General features: G+C 38.2%; 1 protein-coding gene across 1 annotated transcript; it reads right to left on the bottom strand.

The window, feature by feature from the left end:
- Positions 1-215: 215 nt before the first annotated feature.
- On the bottom strand, positions 216-18,525 carry LOC5518588 (transcription factor 25). Its single transcript, XM_032363273.2, has 24 exons — positions 18,312-18,525; positions 16,896-17,105; positions 15,743-15,824; positions 14,494-14,566; positions 13,592-13,657; positions 13,433-13,474; positions 13,319-13,362; positions 12,564-12,597; positions 12,383-12,479; positions 12,094-12,193; positions 11,364-11,457; positions 10,916-10,965; positions 9,996-10,038; positions 9,725-9,830; positions 9,029-9,136; positions 8,008-8,037; positions 7,700-7,788; positions 5,747-5,819; positions 3,597-3,682; positions 3,151-3,209; positions 2,809-2,840; positions 2,536-2,615; positions 1,864-1,939; positions 216-519 (listed from the first exon to the last, which is right to left on the bottom strand). The coding sequence occupies exons 1-24, from the start codon at positions 18,456-18,458 to the stop codon at positions 283-285; spliced, it is 2,058 nt and encodes a 685-aa protein (XP_032219164.2). The 5' UTR covers positions 18,459-18,525; the 3' UTR covers positions 216-282.
- Between the last annotated feature and the right edge of the window lie 172 nt (positions 18,526-18,697).

Here is an 18,697-nt window from a genome sequence, read left to right as displayed (position 1 = left end):
CCGATATCCCAGCCGCTAGAATCAACTCCACGCCACTATAAAATATATAGTAATCATTTGAGTAAACGCGGTACATCGGGTTGACCAGCTCAAATAGACACCGGATGAATATTTACCGGGATACCTGTGGTAGCCAAGTCATAAAAAAAACATTCACTGTTTTTTATTAATGGTCCCGAGAAATCTGCAAAATAGCACAATACCAAGAAGCCATGTTAAGAAATAATCACTTTATTTCCAGTCGACAATGATACATGATATCTTTATTATCACTATATGTAGCTAGCCCGCTCCTTCCCCTTGTTGGTTCTCTCCCCAGTCCTGCTCTTCCTCATCTTCTCCCTCACCTCCAGGCTCCCCACGGTATGTTATTGTATTCAGTAGTTCCCTCATAGCAGACATGAGATTCTCTACTCCATGTGCTAGGTCTGCTCCACGCAAAGGCCTGGGGCCGCCCTCGGCTCCCTCGGCTTCTTCATACACAACGACCCGCCCTTCGGCACCTGGGTCTGCGGGGGCCTGGAAACCACACAAGAGAGCATTAGAAAATCAAATAAATCAAAACAAACAATAGAGAAGAATTTTCTAATAATTTCTTCCAGTTATATGCACCAGGTAGACTTACTGCCACTGAGAGAGATGACTGCCAAAGGGTTAATTGCTTCAAAAATACATATTAACGGGATTTTTTTCGACATATTACCATCATCAGCATCAACATACTACCAAAATTACCATCAACATATTACCATCATCACCATCAACATATTATCATCATCAACATATTACGATCATCACCATCAACATATTACAATTATCACCATCAACATATTACCATTATTACCATCAACATAATTATTACCATCATCGACATCAACATATTACCATCATTACCATCAACATATTACCATCATTACCATCAACATCTTACTATCACTACCATCAACATCTTACTATTATTACCATCAACATCTTACTATCATTACCATCAACATATTACCATCATTACCATCAACATCTTACTATCATTACCATCAAAATCTTACTATCATTACCATCAACATCTTACTATATTTACCAGGACTGAAATCTGAGCTACGCGAGATCACCCCTCCTATTCAGCATATTAAAAAATTGTGTTGGAATGTTTGCCTTTCATCCAAATGCAAACGCAATAGTTCAGAGACTTAGGGCACGTTTTTGTACTCGTGATTCCGGAATGAGTATTATTAGAATAGAAAAAGCGCGCGTTCGTTTATCTCGTGTTCCAATTCTGGAATGGAATGAAGGCCATTCCACCCATTCTGCTACCTGTAGCGGAATGACTCGAATGTCATTCTGAACATTCTTTACCAACCATTCCCATTCCAGAATTAAAGGAAAAAACGCGCCCTTGGTCCATTAGACATAAGGAATGAGTAAGGAAAAAAAGAGGGAGAATAGGTACCTGAAGGATGGGTACACATGGCACAGGGGTGGTTGCAAAGGCACAGGAGAGAAGATTGAAGGAAAGATGGAAGAGCTGATGGTTATATATGGCTCAAGAAAGGAAAGATGGAAGAGTTGATAGTTCTATATGACTCCAGGAAGGAAAGATGGGAGAGTTGAAAGTTCTATATGACTCCAGGAAGGCAAGATGGAAGAGTAGATAGTGGTATACATGGCTCAAGGGAGGAAAGATGGAAGAGTAGATAGTGGTATACATGGCTCAAGGGAGGAAAGATGGAAGAGTTGATAGGCATAGGCTGTGGGAAGGGCAGACAAGTGGTCCGGTCCAGAGAAGAGAAAATATTGTGATTGAAAATATCAATAACTCCCCTGTGGGGAGAGTGCATATACTGCTTTTGAGGTTGAATGAGGTACCTGGGGATTGAATGATGGCAGCAAAGAACGGAAGAACATGCTCAATGGGTTGCTGTCAGAACTTGTGATAGTAGGCCTAGAGAAATGAGAAAACTTTTAAGTTGTATACTTGATGTGTTTATATCATATTATGTATGTATAGGGAGTCTGGAATTTACGTGATGAGTGTATATCTAAATGGTTAAAGCAGTTAATGAGCTATTTCATTGTTATTGATATTAGTTTTGTTATGGTGTTAGTTTTTGTAGCGTTTTGGTTTGTTGTGTTAGAAAATTAATTGTTGCACGGCGTTAGTTTTTGTAGCGTTTTGGTTTGTTGTGTTAGGAAATTAATTGTTGTATGGTGCTAGTTGTCGTTATTAATTCTTAAATTATTCATGTTAAATATTGTTTGAAGTGTGTATGTTATAAGTTGATTGGCGATAGTTTTTGTAGCCTTTATGTAGTTTTTATGTCTGCTAGTTGTTGTATGGTTTTAATTGTTGATGGTGCTAGTAGTTGTACGTTGTTTATTCTTGAAGTATGTATGTTATAAATAATGTTTGAAGTTGTGTGTTAATTGTTGTATGGTACTTGGATGGATAGCAAGTTAGTCATTGTATCGTGTTAGTCGTATGGTGGAAGTTTGGGTAGCACGTTTGTTAGTAGTTTCCAAGTGCTAGTTAAACGTAACCTTTCTGGTCGAGTGTAGCCAGAAATAGAGTCGGCAGGCGGAAGAGGATCATAAGACATCATCGGTGTCTCTGACAGCTCCTGAGAAAAACAATAACAACAATAACCAAACAATAACATAAACATAAATATATGCACGTGCAGTACTTTGCAGTACTCATCACATAGCCACCAGATTCCTTTGCTTATTTCATATCACGTTTTGATTTGATGCGAAAAGCATGAAACTGCAGCGCGAAAAGTCTGTTTTACAGTACATAAAAATTGAGGTTACCATCGGAAGGGAAGCACTGGCATCTTTGATATCTGAAAAGAGAAGGAAGACGACAAATTCTGATCAGCAAAACCCTACAGGTTCTATAAAAATGTTATTTTCACTAGATTAGAACTCTTTTTTTTTTCAAATCTATCTAGCTAATTGATTCACTTGAAATTGTATAAACTTATTCTTTCTATGAAAATCTTTAAAGCACACACTTTTTTGACCATCTGGTGAAATTTCGTATCAATAGAAGTGGAACTTCGTTTAAGTTCTTCGCTCTTTCAGCTTTTAAGACTGATTTGTTGTCGGTAACAGCGGGGTATCCAAAAGGCGAGAGGAATTTCTGCACATTACCTGAGAGAATTATGTGCCGGTATATATTCCTCGGCGTGCCCTGATAACGGATGCGCCTCCTGAAGAAAAAAAGAAGAAGAAGAAGAAGAAAAGAAAAACAGTGCCCCGGGTGCGGATCGAACTTATTACCTTAAGATTTTAAGATCACATTATGAGAATGACTCGCTGCATACTGCGCTAACGAGACAAGTACACACAATAACAGGTACGAGTTTGTATAAATTTTCTCGAGAAGAAAAAAAATTAATAACCTCAAGATTTTAACAAGGACGCGTTCTAGGTTTTAACGAGTTTAGAACATATTATAACATCTAGTTTCAGAGTAGAAACATCATAATGTTTTAAACAACGAGTAGAATTTGATATGTCGGATAAGGTGAACATACACCTTGATAGAGTAGAAACGGTTAGGGAGCAAGTACACTGAACAGAAGGGGCATTCTTACTTCCTAGCACACTCGTCCACGAACGAATCATTGTTGTCAACTCGATCCATAACTAGTCGGGCATTGGTGACAAGCCAGTCAATTACCTGAAATATTGCAAGGTTAGAGATGGTTAAGAAGTTAAGACAATGGGGCGATTCGATTAGGGTAATGGTGATGAGAATCATGCTGATGTTATATTAGCCAGGTGAAAAGAGTAGGAAATGATGATGATGATATGATGATTAGGATGATGTGACGATGATAATAATAATTTTAATGGCAAAGGTACGAGATAATGTTGATGGTAATGATGATGATTATGGCAATATGTTGATGGTGTTAATGTAATATGTTGATGGTAATGGTGATATGTTGATGGTGATGATAGTAATATGTTGATGATGATGATGGTAATATGTTGATGGTAATGATGGTAATATGTTGATGGTGATGATGGTAATATGTTGATGGTGATGATGGTAATATGTTGATGTCGATGATGGTAATATGTTGATGGTAATGATGGTAATATGTTGATGGTAATGATGGTAATATGTTGATGGTAATGATGGTAATATGTTGATGGTGATGATGGTAATGAGTTGATGGTGATGGTGGTAATATATTGATGATAATGATGGTAATATGTTGATGGTAATGAAAGTAATTTGATGTCGATGACGGTAATATTTTGATGGTGATGATGGTAATGATGGTAATATGTTGATGGTGGTGATGGAAATATGTTGACGGTGATAATGGTGATTTGTTGATGGTGACAATGGTAATAGGTTGATAGTAATAATGGTAATATGTTGATGGCGATGCCGGTAATATAATGATGGTGGTGATGGTAATATAATGATGGTGGTGATGGTAATATGTTGATGGTGGTGATGGTAATATGTTGACGGTGATAATGGTGATATGTTGATGGTGATGATGGTAATAGTTTGATGGTAATAATGGTAATGAGTTGATGGTAATGATGGCAATATGTTGATGGTTGATGATGGCAATATGTTGATGGTGATGGTGACAATATGTTGATGGTGATGATGGTAATAGTTTGATGGTAATAATGGTAATATGTTGATGGTGGTGATGGTAATATGTTGACGGTGATAATGGTGATATGTTGATGGTGATGATGGTAATATGTTGATGGTAATAATGGTGATATGTTGATGGTGATGATGGTAATATGTTGATGGTAATAATGGTAATATGTTGATGGTGATGATGGTAATAGTTTGATGGTAATAATGGTAATATGTTGATGGTGGTAATGGTGATATGTTGATGGTGATGATGGTAATATGTTGATGGTTGATGATGGTGAGATGTTGATGGTGATAATGGTGATATGTTGATGGCGATGCCGGTAATATAATAACGATGGTGATGGTAATATGTTGATGGTGATGATGGCAATATGTTGATGGTAATGATGGTAATATGTTGATGGTGATAATGGTGATATGTTGATGGTGATGATGGTAATAGTTTGATGGTAATATGTTGATGGTGGTGATGGTAATATGTTGATGGTGGTGATGGTAATATGTTGATGGTAATAATGGCAATATGTTGATGGTTGATAATGGTGATTTGTTGATGGTGACAATGGTAATAGGTTGATAGTAATAATGGTAATATGTTGATGGCGATGCCGGTAATATAATGATGGTGGTGATGGTAATATGTTGATGGTGGTGATGGTAATATGTTGACGGTGATAATGGTGATATGTTGATGGTGATGATGGCGATTTTTTAATGATATGTTGATGATGGAGATATATGGGAAATGATGGAGACTATTGTCATGATGAAATGGCGATGGCACGAGATGACGATGATATTTTGATGGAGATGACGTAAGAATGATACTGAAATAAGCCCGAAGCCAAAATATTATGATGACGATGACTATGATGTGTTGAATACAGAATGATCATCAATACGATGAAGATAATAAACAAAAGGGTAAAAATTATCAATGCTAAATGATGAGGTTATGACAAGGATGATGGTGAAGGCATGATGATGAAGATGAGAATGATGATGTTATGGCTATAACGATGAAGACAATTATTATGATAATGATTGGCAGATATTTAAATGATGACTATGATGATGATGATAAGATGCTTGTCATCGGCTTACCAGTGGGTCCTTCCAGACATGATAGGCCCTCCCCACGTACAGCATAACCAGTTGTTTCAGCGCCATAGTCTGGCTGTCAAAATACACGCAATTTTAACTTATACACGCAACAAATATCACGGCACGCAATTAATAGTACGACACGCAATAAATACCACTAGAAACAATAAATATCACGACACGCAATAAATTGCACGGTACGCAATGAATACCACGATAAGCAATAAATACCAAGACATGCAATAAATAGCATGGCACGCAATAAATAGCACGGTACGCAATAAATAGCACGGTACGCAATAAATACCAAGACATGCAATAAATATCACGACACGCAATAAATAGCATGACACGCAATAAATAGCATGTCACGCAATAAATAGCACGACACGCAATAAATATCACGACACGCAATAAATAGCATGACACGCAATAAATAGCATGTCACGCAATAAATAGCATGGCACGCAATAAATAGCATGTCACGCAATAAATAGCACGGTACGCAATAAATAGCACGGTACGCAATAAATACCACGACACGCAATAAATAGCATGTCACGCAATAAATTGCACGGTACGCAATAAATAGCATGGCACGCAATAAATAGCATGTCACGCAATAAATAGCATGTCACGCAATAAATAGCATGGCACGCAATAAATAGCACGGTACGCAATAAATACCACGACACGCAATAAATAGCATGTCACGCAATAAATAGCATGGCACGCAATAAATAGCACGGTACGCAATAAATACCACGACACGCAATAAATAGCATGTCACGCAATAAATAGCATGTCACGCAATAAATAGCATGGCACGCAATAAATAGCACGGTACGCAATAAATAGCACGGTACGCAATAAATACCACGACACGCAATAAATAGCATGTCACGCAATAAATTGCACGGTACGCAATAAATAGCATGGCACGCAATAAATATAACGACACGCAATAAATGGCACGGTACGCAATAAATAGCATGGCACGCAATAAATAGCATGTCACGCAATAAATAGCACGGTACGCAATAAATAGCACGGTACGCAATAAATACCACGACACGCAATAAATAGCATGTCACGCAATAAATTGCACGGTACGCAATAAATAGCATGGCACGCAATAAATAGCATGTCACGCAATAAATAGCATGTCACGCAATAAATAGCATGTCACGCAATAAATAGCATGGCACGCAATAAATAGCACGGTACGCAATAAATACCACGACACGCAATAAATAGCATGTCACGCAATAAATAGCATGGCACGCAATAAATAGCACGGTACGCAATAAATACCACGACACGCAATAAATAGCATGTCACGCAATAAATAGCATGTCACGCAATAAATAGCATGTCACGCAATAAATACCACGACACGCAATAAATAGCACGGTACGCAATAAATAGCACGGTACGCAATAAATACCACGACACGCAATAAATAGCATGTCACGCAATAAATTGCACGGTACGCAATAAATAGCATGGCACGCAATAAATATAACGACACGCAATAAATAGCACGGTACGCAATAAATAGCATGGCACGCAATAAATAGCACGGCACGCGATAAATATCACGACACGCAATAAATAGCACGGTACGCGATAAATATCACGACACGCAATAAATAGCACGACACGCAATAAATTGCACGGCACGCAATGAATACCACGATAAGCAATAAATACCAAGACATGCAATAAATAGCATGGCACGCGATAAATACCACGACAAGCAATAAATATCACGACTCGCAAGGACAGGAGAAATAGAGTTTGTGATGTAACCCTTACCCCCTCTTTGGTCATACAATCAAACACAGAGATAGACAGACAAAACGATACGCGGACAGACAGGCAGGCAGTTAGGCGGACAGACAAGCGGACGGATAAACGACAGATGAAAACACGAACAGAAGGATATCTTACCTGTTAAGAGAAAGGGCGGAGAAGAATCGATGGTTGGCGATGGAGGAATCGAGGACAACATTACACTTATCCAAGAGAGGAACCAAAACCTGTAAGAAATCATTTACTCGGCTATATAAAAATAAGCCAAGCCCTGATAAAAATACAAAAGCTACAGAGTATTTGTGTGCTTAAAATGAGGTGGTGCGCCATGGTCTCGATCATCCTACACAACCAGCAGAACTTCCGCGTCATTTGTTGCAGGGAGAGAAAGAAGGATCGACACAAAAACCTGTACCAGGACATTGAAAAGCTGTACCAGGACTTACCGACGGAAACATGATGAGTGCCCTCTGGATCTGAAAAAAAAAAACATTGCCATATTTAAGAGGTTATTGGAAATACCCCTTTCTATCAAGGATACGGGGTATTTCTACCATCTCTACAGTTTTCTCAGGGCGAGCTGTGGTGACGGGGTACGTGACGCTCTGATATACGTACTCGGAAAGAGATTTTACCGCCATATACAGCCTAGATTTAGGTCTACACAAATCTTGTTTTTCATACGATATTGACGAAAATTTCCATCGTTCAAATATTTTCAGCCTCTAATCATCTTTAATTGGGCAAAACTTGACCCCCGATTTGCGTTAATCAAATTAACGATTATCAATATGGGCGTACTTTCCTTTAAAACGTGGTTTAGGTGTTGGCGTAACCAAAATAAGAAATGGTCTTTCCAAGAAATCAAATCATACAATTGTGAAAAAAATATGCGATCTGCTCGGAACCCATTGTCTGGTCTAAGTATCAGGCGTTTTTTTTTATATATATATTTGATTGGTTACATGCCCCTATCCACCTAATTTGCGGAGAACTGATGCCCAGGGAGGAAATTTGGTCTGTGTGAGCCAAAAGACCAATGTAACGAGAAAAAGTGAAACAACTCCACCCATTGCCATGGAGACAACCAAGCGCCGACTTTTCAGCAAAAAGCGAGATCCGTCCCTGTATCCGGGCATTTAAAGGGCGTGGCAGGGGGTGGGGCACTTGTGGCACGACCCCCAGAAAATTGAAAAAAATATATAAGAAAATGACCAATAGGGGCGTAGCTGTGCCCCAACTCACAATCTTTTTTTAATGTTTTTGTATCGTGCCCCCCCCCCCCCCCCGATAATTTGAGGCCTGCTACGGTTACGGTTTGAGGCCTGCTACGGTTTTCACCGTGATTGATCGTATTTTACAAAGATGTGGTATAGATCGCCACTGCAGTGTAAATCTAATTGACACATTCTTGAAGGGTGCGGAAGTAGACAAAACTACCGGAGAAACGACGACAAAGAGACTCACCATGTCATCCGCGTCTGTTTTGTCTTCATTGTTGGTACGACTGAGGTGGAACTTTGCCATCGCCACGGAATATGCGAAATTCGGCAGTTGGGAAAGGTTACGGTGGTGCTGAGATGAATTAGACAACATAAGATTATGGAAGGTTTGATTGCCTATGCCCGTTTTACCCAGCTTGAAGTGATGATTTCACTGATATCACATAATGTGTAGAATTAAGAGAAAACCTTTCCATTCAACAGAGTACAGAGCAGCTGGGACTGACTTGAGCTGTAGTGCTATTGCACTTTAATGAAGACAGATGACTTGACTAATGATAATTGTGACAATCATGATGATGGTGATGATGATCATAACGATGATGGTGAAGGTGATTGTTCTATTGAGAACGTAATGTGATGATGATGATGATGATGATGGTGATGGTGATGATGATGGTTGTGGTGGTGATGATAATGGTATGACAATGATGTTGCTGTTGTTGATGATGATGATGATGATGATGATTTAGTGATGACGGTGATGGTGGTGATGGCTATGTTAAATTGCAGGCAAGGCACACTCAAACTTATAGATAAGCTTATTGGATTAGAGAAATGTCAATGTGGCTGCACAATCTTCTCACTCGACAGGGCAATTTGAGCGCACACACTACACCTTTTGAGTCATAACAAGCAGATTCTTTTGACACTCACTTACCTCCCATTCTTCATAAAGCCGTAAAAGGAACGAATATTGGTCTGAGGTCAGGGCAAAGAAGTCAATCATCAGCAAAGCACACAGAGGGTCACTGTCCGGATCCAAGCTGTCAATCAAAACAAAATATACCAATCATACTGAGCATGAGTGAGTTGGCCCAAGTTATCAGGAGTCAATATAATCCTGAATCAAATGTTGTCAATTCTCATTTAACAAAGTCAGGTTTCTATTGATTTTGAATGAAATCTCACTTTTTCCAGTACGAACTTACCTCAAGAGAAATTTGCACAGCTCCAAAGCAGTGCGATGACAACCTGAATAGAATAGAACAAATTATTAAAAATACAACATGACAGATAACTAGGACAAAACAATTCACAAGAAGGATAACTAGAACAGGTCAAATTACTAAGAAAACATAAGAACAAACAAGGGCACCCAGAGACGAAAATTTCACAACCGGCCTAAAATGATACCGTTTTTTTTCGTTTGATGTCATTTTTATACAATATAGAGCTTTCCTAGATATTTTTTATCTGTTCGGATTTGCTAGGCGAAATTACAGCCATCCGAAAAATTTAGTTACTCATCCCGAGGCATCCGAAACTCCTAGCGATTCTAAGATCCTTAAGCGAAATTTCTAGGTAATGTCCCTTGTATACTCACTCCCGAAAATACTAGGGTTCCTTTTTTTAAAGCATGTCGGACGTAAAAATTTCCCGAAAATGGTGATGGTGGTAACAAAAGCAACTCCGAAAAACATCGGTGACCCAGCTCTCTTCGCCAGAAACATAGGTGATCTAGAAATACAAATTCCGAAAAAAGTAGACATTTCTAGGCCGACCCCGAAATCCGTCTAGGTGACCTTGCTTCCGAACAGATATTTGACAGAAAATGGTCGTTGGGTGCCCTTGAACAAATCACTAACAATCACAGAAGTAACTAGGATGACAGCCATATTTAACACCTATTTCAGTGTACAGAGGATGGAGTGACATAATTTTTTTTTCTTGACAAATTCCCCTCCCCACCCTACCCCAATAATTTTTGGCCAATACAAAACGTCTGTTTGAGTGAATCACATTATTCTGGGTTATGGCTATGAAATGAAGATATATTGCGGTGATTGGCAATAATCAGCTCGGTGTGGATAATCTTTGAGTCGTACATGAACTTTGAATACAATCTTACCTCTCTGGTCAACATAATGCAAATGTCGAAATAGTGCAATGAAGAAAGGCCTGCAATGGAAAAAGAAAGGACAAAAATGTCATAAATACGGAAAAAGGTGATGGAGCACAGTGTATAACTTACTCATGTTCACCCAAAAATGAAAAAAGAAATGCTTACTTAGAATAACGAAGTTGATCTGGAGGGGACAACCAGGTAAAAGCGAATTGGATTATGTGCTAAAAGGATTTCAAGAAAAGGGGATTCTATTTGGTCATATGTGGGGTGTCTAATTATTTAAAAATGAGAAGTTTTTAAAAACTCGGGTGGGGTTAGGTGGCTGCAGCCTTTTAAATCCCATGAACTGTTCCTTAATTTCGACGAATTTTAATTTTGAATTTTAAAGAGATATATACTATTCAAGAGCCTTAGATAAGGACACTGTTCCCCAATAACTGCTTACAAATACCTGTTCTCTGATCGTCTGTAGTCAAGTCTGGATGTTCCCTGCGTGAGGCTGAAGAGGGTGTGAAAACTACACTCAAAGCAGTATAGAGAGCGCTCTGCACAGACAACAATAGAGCACTTTAAATACAGCCATAGTCAACTATAAACATACCAACAATCCTCAATACAGAGAGCCCTCTGCACAGACAACAATAGAGCACTTTAAATACAGCCATAGTCAACTATCACCATACCAACAATCCACAATACAGAGAGCCCTCTGCACAGACAACAATAGAGCACTTTAAATACAGCCATAGTCAACTATCACCATACCAACAATCCACAATACAGAGAGCGCTCTGCACAGACAACAATAGAGCACTTTAAATAAAGCCATGGACAACTATCAACATACCAACAATCCACAATACAGAGAGCCCTCTGCACAGATAACAATAGAGCACTTTAAATACAGCCATAGTCAACTATCAACATACCAACAATCCACAATACAGAGAGCGCTCTGCACAGACAACAATAGAGCACTTTAAATACAGCCATAGTCAACTATCAACATACCAACAATCCACAATTAAAGAGGGCCAATTATATCTTTTGAAGGATTACAGGAGATTACAATTCTGTTTCAAGCTTTCCTTTGTGACTCATCCAGACAGTAATCTAAACTCTGTGTGTATGCAACATGCTTCTACATCTAAGTCTTATGCTCATATACTGTAAACACTTACCAATGAGCTCGGCAGCCATTTGGTAATCCTCACCCATCTTACAGACTTCACTCAGCTGAAGGAGGGAGTCGACATGGTACGGATGTGACTGGAGGATTCCCTGCAAGACAGAATCACAGTTTATACCTATTCATATATAAACTAGTGGATGGTTTTCATATTGTGTATAATTCTATTAGTGCTATTAACTGTGATATCATGTTCTCTATATCAACTCCTAGGCCTGCCCATCTGGTCTATGATCATTGTGACCCAGTATATAATTTGCTCACGTTAATGTCATACTTACAGATATGTTGTTAGGATCAAGAGATTCCACAGCATCTAGAAACTGGAACTGTATGTTCTGGTATGTCTGTGAGTGCTCAAATGCGAAATAATTACATCTAAAAGTAAAAAAGACATATAAAATTAAAAGTTAAGTTAATATTTCTACTGCTAAGCTTAAACATTACTGAAGCCTAACTTACCCATTTTTGTTTTCAAGGAGGACCATTCTTAAACCTTAAGTACAAAGCACAAAATTGCATTTAAAATACAGTGTTACAGCATCAACAGCAGATTTGATGTCTAATCAATTCAACCACCCCAATAACTAACATGGATTTCATGGCAGGGCCAATACGGTTTGTCTCCTGCACAGCCATTCTTGGTGGGAAGCGACACCATGTATGGCGGTGCAGCAGACTACAATCACATGGGCTTGGTGAATTTTTTCCACACCCACTTGGGTAAACAACTGTATACAAATCATAAAATAAATGCTACCACACTCCACTTCTCTCTTCACCACCAGCATGTACACCTTACCCCTTATCAGCCTTTTACTTGGGTAAACAACTGTATACAAATCATAAAATAAATGCTACCACACTCCACTTCTCTCTTCTCCACCAGCATGTACACCTTACCCCTTATCGGCCTTTTTGTTTTCTGGTCTATACCTCCCTATCCACTACCTCCTTCCTTATCTTTCCATTCACCCTATACGCCATGGTAAGAACAACTGCATCACTATCCAGGACACTCCTTAAAGTCCAACTCCACACCCCTGCCACCTTCCTCTACCCGTATCCCAACCATTATCCCCCTTTTATGTCCCCCTTCTCCCCAGGTGCCATGGTACGAATACCTGCTTTCAACCAAAAACAAATGCCAAACTGTGCTCCTGTGTGACCATGAACTCTTTAAAAAACAGTATCCAAGGTGGAAGTTTGATATTTACCTGACTTTGACATGTTTGGCCATGTGTCTTTTGGTGAAACAAGCCTAAATAAAAGGTAATAATCAATCAGAGAATGACAATATTGTGGATCCGTAAACAGAGTTCTTCTCTCACCAAGTAGAGCGATGGTACATCCTCCTGTGGGTCCGTCTTTGCCTTTAAAAATTAAACAACAAATAAAGCAACATAACTTTTAAACTGAAAAAATGAAATGTTTATTGAATAAGTAAACAAACAAATTAATTTATTAAGTAATACAAAATTTATAATTACCTGGCCTCTCCTCTCACTATACTAGTGCCAAACCTTCTTTTCATTTCATTCTCTGCATTTAAATTTCTAAAATACACAAAAAGAGATGGAAAATTGTCAATGATATTAGTTTTTTTCAATGAGGTTTATGTGCCACTAGTAAAATTGTGTAAACCGGAAAAATCAAATGTTTGTTCCAATCGCTTGCAAGATACGCAAGAAGTCAGAAACATGTTTTAACAAGTCTCAGTGTTAGCCTAAGTGTAGCCGCTGACTCACCAAAATATCCTCTCGTAGCTACGATAGGATATTTTGGTGAGTCAGCAGCTACACGTAGGCTATCTTAGTGTCTGAATGCTCGTGTCTGGTTTATCAAAGAAAATAAATTCCACATATATTTCAGGTATTCACGGTTCTACTGGTTGCGCTGTTATCATTGACCACATGATCGTAAGCTGCATTTAGCTAAAGGGGTTCAACAGGAACTTCAACATGAATACCAAAATTGACATCCTGCAAAATATGTTTTAGTAGTTAAATTCCATTATTGAATGTCAATCAACCACTACTTTGTAATTGTTTATAATTGAAAATACACTGGTTTACCGCAAGGAAACTTCATAATAACACTCCATGAGTGAAGTCTGATAAATATATACATATTGACAATATTCGATTGAAAATATATTGGTTACTTGCTTGTACATTATTCAATGCAAATGGATGTCCTGGTAACGTGATTTGTCCTCTTTAGCATAGTCCTATTAATATTGGAGGCCACTTCTAACAAACTTTTAACAAGAATAGTCAACATTTATCTATATAACTAGGGTTATAAGATATAATGCTACACCTTATATAGACAAATAGTTAGCTGCTTTTTTGTGCATTACCCTACATTGCTTTTTAAAAGGTTGGTTTACCTGTGTTCCACTCCAAGGACTGCTGTAGTATCCAAAGAACCACTGCCATTAAATTCAGGCGTTGAGAACTCGGCTAAAGTAACAAATGCCAATAAGTAAACATCATGATAAAACAAACAAATCTTAAAGTCTGTTAATCTAAAATGACACAAGGTGACACATGGTTTCACAGGCTTTTGGGACCCTATGCAAATAAGATACACTCTTCAGAAGTGGATTAAATCTGTTTGAATCTTAGTAAATTCCAATGTATCCTTCAAGCAGCTCAGGTCTAAGGTATAAAAAAATGCAGCAAGCATTTTCTTTTCTTTTTAAATTTAAAAGAGTTTTGAATTTCCAAAACAAAAACAAAACAACATTGTCATACAAGTCAGATTTACCATCTTTAAGTGAAACAATCTTAATCCCAAATGCCAATTAGCCTGCATATGCATTCAGTTTCAAAATTCTTATTGAATATCTGTATGCTAGCACAGAAATCTACCGTGAAGTAAATTCAATTTTCACAAACTAACAACCGAAATAGTAGCCAATCAGAAATCACTTTATATATCCTTTCTAGCAGCGGGCCACTGAACTGACAAATACCTGGTAGCACACAGACAGTCTGTAATAAAAAATGAGAATCTTGAAACTGGACACATGCTGGATAGTTCTCATGTCATCATCATCATATTCTCGTCATTTAGCATTAGCATGAACACCACAATCATTATAGTCATCATCTGCAGTATTATCACCTTTATCACAATCATCACATTAGAGAATTCCGATAAACCACTATTTAAATCTGAATATACAACAATCTGTTTGCAAGAAAGCTCCTGATTGAAGGGGTTTTTTTCTTAAATTAAATCGGTTACTTGCTTGAATGTGCTGAAGGAAATGGATGCTTTTGCAACTCAGTGATGCACAGAGCATTAATGGCAGTATGGTCGGCCTTCTTTAACATCATCATCCTCATCACCAACATAATTTTTGCATATATGTTAATAACATCATCATTACCATCCAGGGGTTTAATTAGGCCCAAGCGGCTGGTGGAGTCATCAGCTAGTTTGCACTGAGCGCCAGCTACTTTTTTTTAAAGTTGATTTAAGTTTTATTTGAACAAAATAACTTTCACCCCCTACATATCAATCTCCATGGCCTACTCTCAAAGATTACCTAAAATACTTGTAAAATGGATGACCTACTTCACTCTATTAATGTTAGTAGATTAGCACACATTAATATACTAAGTACATACTAGTGGCTGAAGGAGTTGTTGTGATTCCAAGCATATTGTTGACCTCACGGATCGTTGCATCAATGTCAATATCGTCCTCTGCCTTAGAGAGTGATAAAAAAAGTTGTTGAGGTAAGCATAGCATACAGTAGTCCAGCCATAGCAGATAATAGCTCAGGTGGTAGGGGTAGTGATGGGTATCATGACATTTCGAAAGTCATGCAAAACATTTGCAAAGTCTCCGAATCTTGGCGTTTTTTACACAAGTTTCCAAGTCTCTTTTTTTTAATTCTAGGGGTCTTAGAGCCTTGTTTTTTTTTTCTACCACAGTCTTGGAGTCTCTGATTTTTAAACATGATCTTGGAGTCTCTGGGTCTCTGTTAAAAGCTAACTGTTTTATGTTGTTACCATGCTACAGGTTCCCCCTTTCTTAACACAATTATTAGCTACTGTAGCAAGCAACTGATGTTTATGACATATTTCGAGCAAGTTATCTGAAAACAAGCTTGGAAAAGCTAGGGCTCAGATTACAAAATTTGACAAAAGTCTTGGGCTTGGATTCTGAAACACGGGTCTCAGCACCTTGGCAAGTCTGGGATTTACCCAATGGTACCCCAAGTGTCACTCGGGGGAGGATAGTAGGATAATACAGTAAATACTCGGGTCGTTTTAGAACCTACAATTTTCAAGATCAGGCTGGTTCATAGGTTCTTATAAATAGGGGTACATTACCTTTGGTTCTTAATTTTTTATATACACTGAACAATTAGAGTAACTTAACTAAAGTAATGCTGATCAAAACATATACCTAAGCCCAAATTGTTTTCATCCATAAAGTATGCAATGCAGCAAACAATTATGAAAAGTATATTTTTTTCTCTTGTTATCAACCCTAAATCAAAATTTTGGCAAAAGATTTGAGTGATTTGTGCATGGTAAAAATATATCACAAACAAAAAATATTATGTCGTTCCATATAAACAAACTCTCTGATGCAGCAAAAATATCATTTCCATCTTAGAGATTCATATTTCTTTCATCGTATATGCAGGTCTTATAAACGGGAGCACCATTTACAGTCTGGCGTGTCTTAATAGGATTTATATACATGGTACAGTATGTAAAACCATTCATACTCCATACAGTAAAACAAAGTTATTTTTATCCAGGTCACCTTGGCTCCAGATTTTTGCTCTTCTTGATAATCCTTTCCTTTCTTTTTCTTCTTCTTCTTTTTCTTCTTATTGCCCTGCCTGGTATTTGTTGTGACTGATTCACTAGTCTGTTCTTGATATAGCTTCTTCTCACCAGCATCATGGACAGCGTCTGGTTCCTTTGTGCTGCTCTCCTCGTCATCTTCCGACTCAGTACCATTCTCTTTCAGCTGAAAAACAAACAAATAAGGAAACCGAGTCAAAAAAGGCTGGTGTTAGAAGAACATAAATCTGTAGTGTCTGTGCACAACAACAAGAAAATAGAAAAACTGGTGTTGTGATAGCATCTGTGCCTAAGGCTGAATCTTTAGAGTAGTTCCCAAAGCTACTTTTTTACAACTCTGTTACACTCAATAACATACCAGCATACCTGTCAACCTCCAAAAATCTCAAGGCTTGAGAATATTTTGGGGGGAGTGGTGGGGTATATTCATTTTTGAGGGGGAGGGGTGGTGTAGCCTTGCAGGCGTTTGCAGTATATAAAGCTCTCACAAACAAATCCACTTATTGATCTCACGAGGGTGTTAGATTAATTGTGATACGCAAAGGAATTATTGTTTAAAATATTTTCAATAATAGAAAATGGGCAAAATGACAATTTTCTATAGAATAATTTTTCGGGAGCGATAAAATTCGCTAAAAAGTGGCAGATTTGGTGCTCAACGCGGGAGAGCGGGAGAAGGGGTCCAAAATCTTGAGACTCCCGCCTCATGCGGGACAGTTGACAGGTATGTACCAGGTGCATTCACAAGGGTGTGCACAGATTGAATGAATGGCAATAGTGATTGCCCTTTGGCCACCAAAAAGTGGTCACTTCCAATGGGAGGCTTGTGAAACACTAACCTCTTTCCAAATGATACCTATAACTACCCTTCCTCCACAGCCAATCCTGGACATACCACCGTTTACTGACCACCCACGAATACAGCATTGTCCCGATTTCAGTTTAACCACTGTCGACTACTACTATAGGATCAAATCCCCCTTAAACCTAAGCTTAGCAATTTTTTTAAATTCTGTTGAAAAAAAAATGGAATGTTTCATTGTCTTCAATTTCTTCATTTAAGAGCACTGGAAACTAGACGGACATGCTGTATCTGGGATCCAAGAAGAGACGATTCTTAGCCGTAGCAGCATACCTGTCAACTCTCCCGCATTAGAAGGCCTCGAATTATTGGGGGAGGGGGGCACAATACAGAAACAGTAAGAAAATATTTGGGGGGGGGGCACGATACAGAAACATTAAGAAAACAATGAGCACAGCCCGCCCCTTCTGGTCATTTCCTTGTAAATTTTGAAAATATTTATAATTACATTTTTTATACTTTTTTTGCACGTAACTTAAACCAAAAATGAATCAATTGTATCTCACTTACGAGATCAAAAGGATTGATAGTTGCTTTCTTTTTTCGTCTCGGTTTTGAGGGGATAAGGTTAAGGTCAGTCTCTTCATCATCGTCCCCGAGTTCGCCTGGATTTTGGTCGTTCTCCGCCTGGAGTTTTCTCAAAACTCGAGAGGACATCTTCAGAAAATATCATGAGAAAATAAGAAATAACGCTAGGCGACCGCGCAGCACAGGCAACCCACGCGTAAATAACAAACAAATAATACAATCCAGGTAATCAATGCACGACATAACTACTTTGAAAATTACAATGTAAAACAATAAGTCAGAAATTTTATCGTGGCATCATATGCGTGGATATTTTTCAATTAGATATTTTCAGTTTTATTGATTGCGATAGCCTGACTTGGGGTACC

Source organism: Nematostella vectensis, chromosome 13 (genome assembly GCF_932526225.1).
Source record: "Nematostella vectensis chromosome 13, jaNemVect1.1, whole genome shotgun sequence".
Classification (NCBI taxonomy): Eukaryota; Metazoa; Cnidaria; class Anthozoa; order Actiniaria; family Edwardsiidae; genus Nematostella; species Nematostella vectensis.
This window is presented reverse-complemented; position numbering and strand designations above follow the sequence as displayed.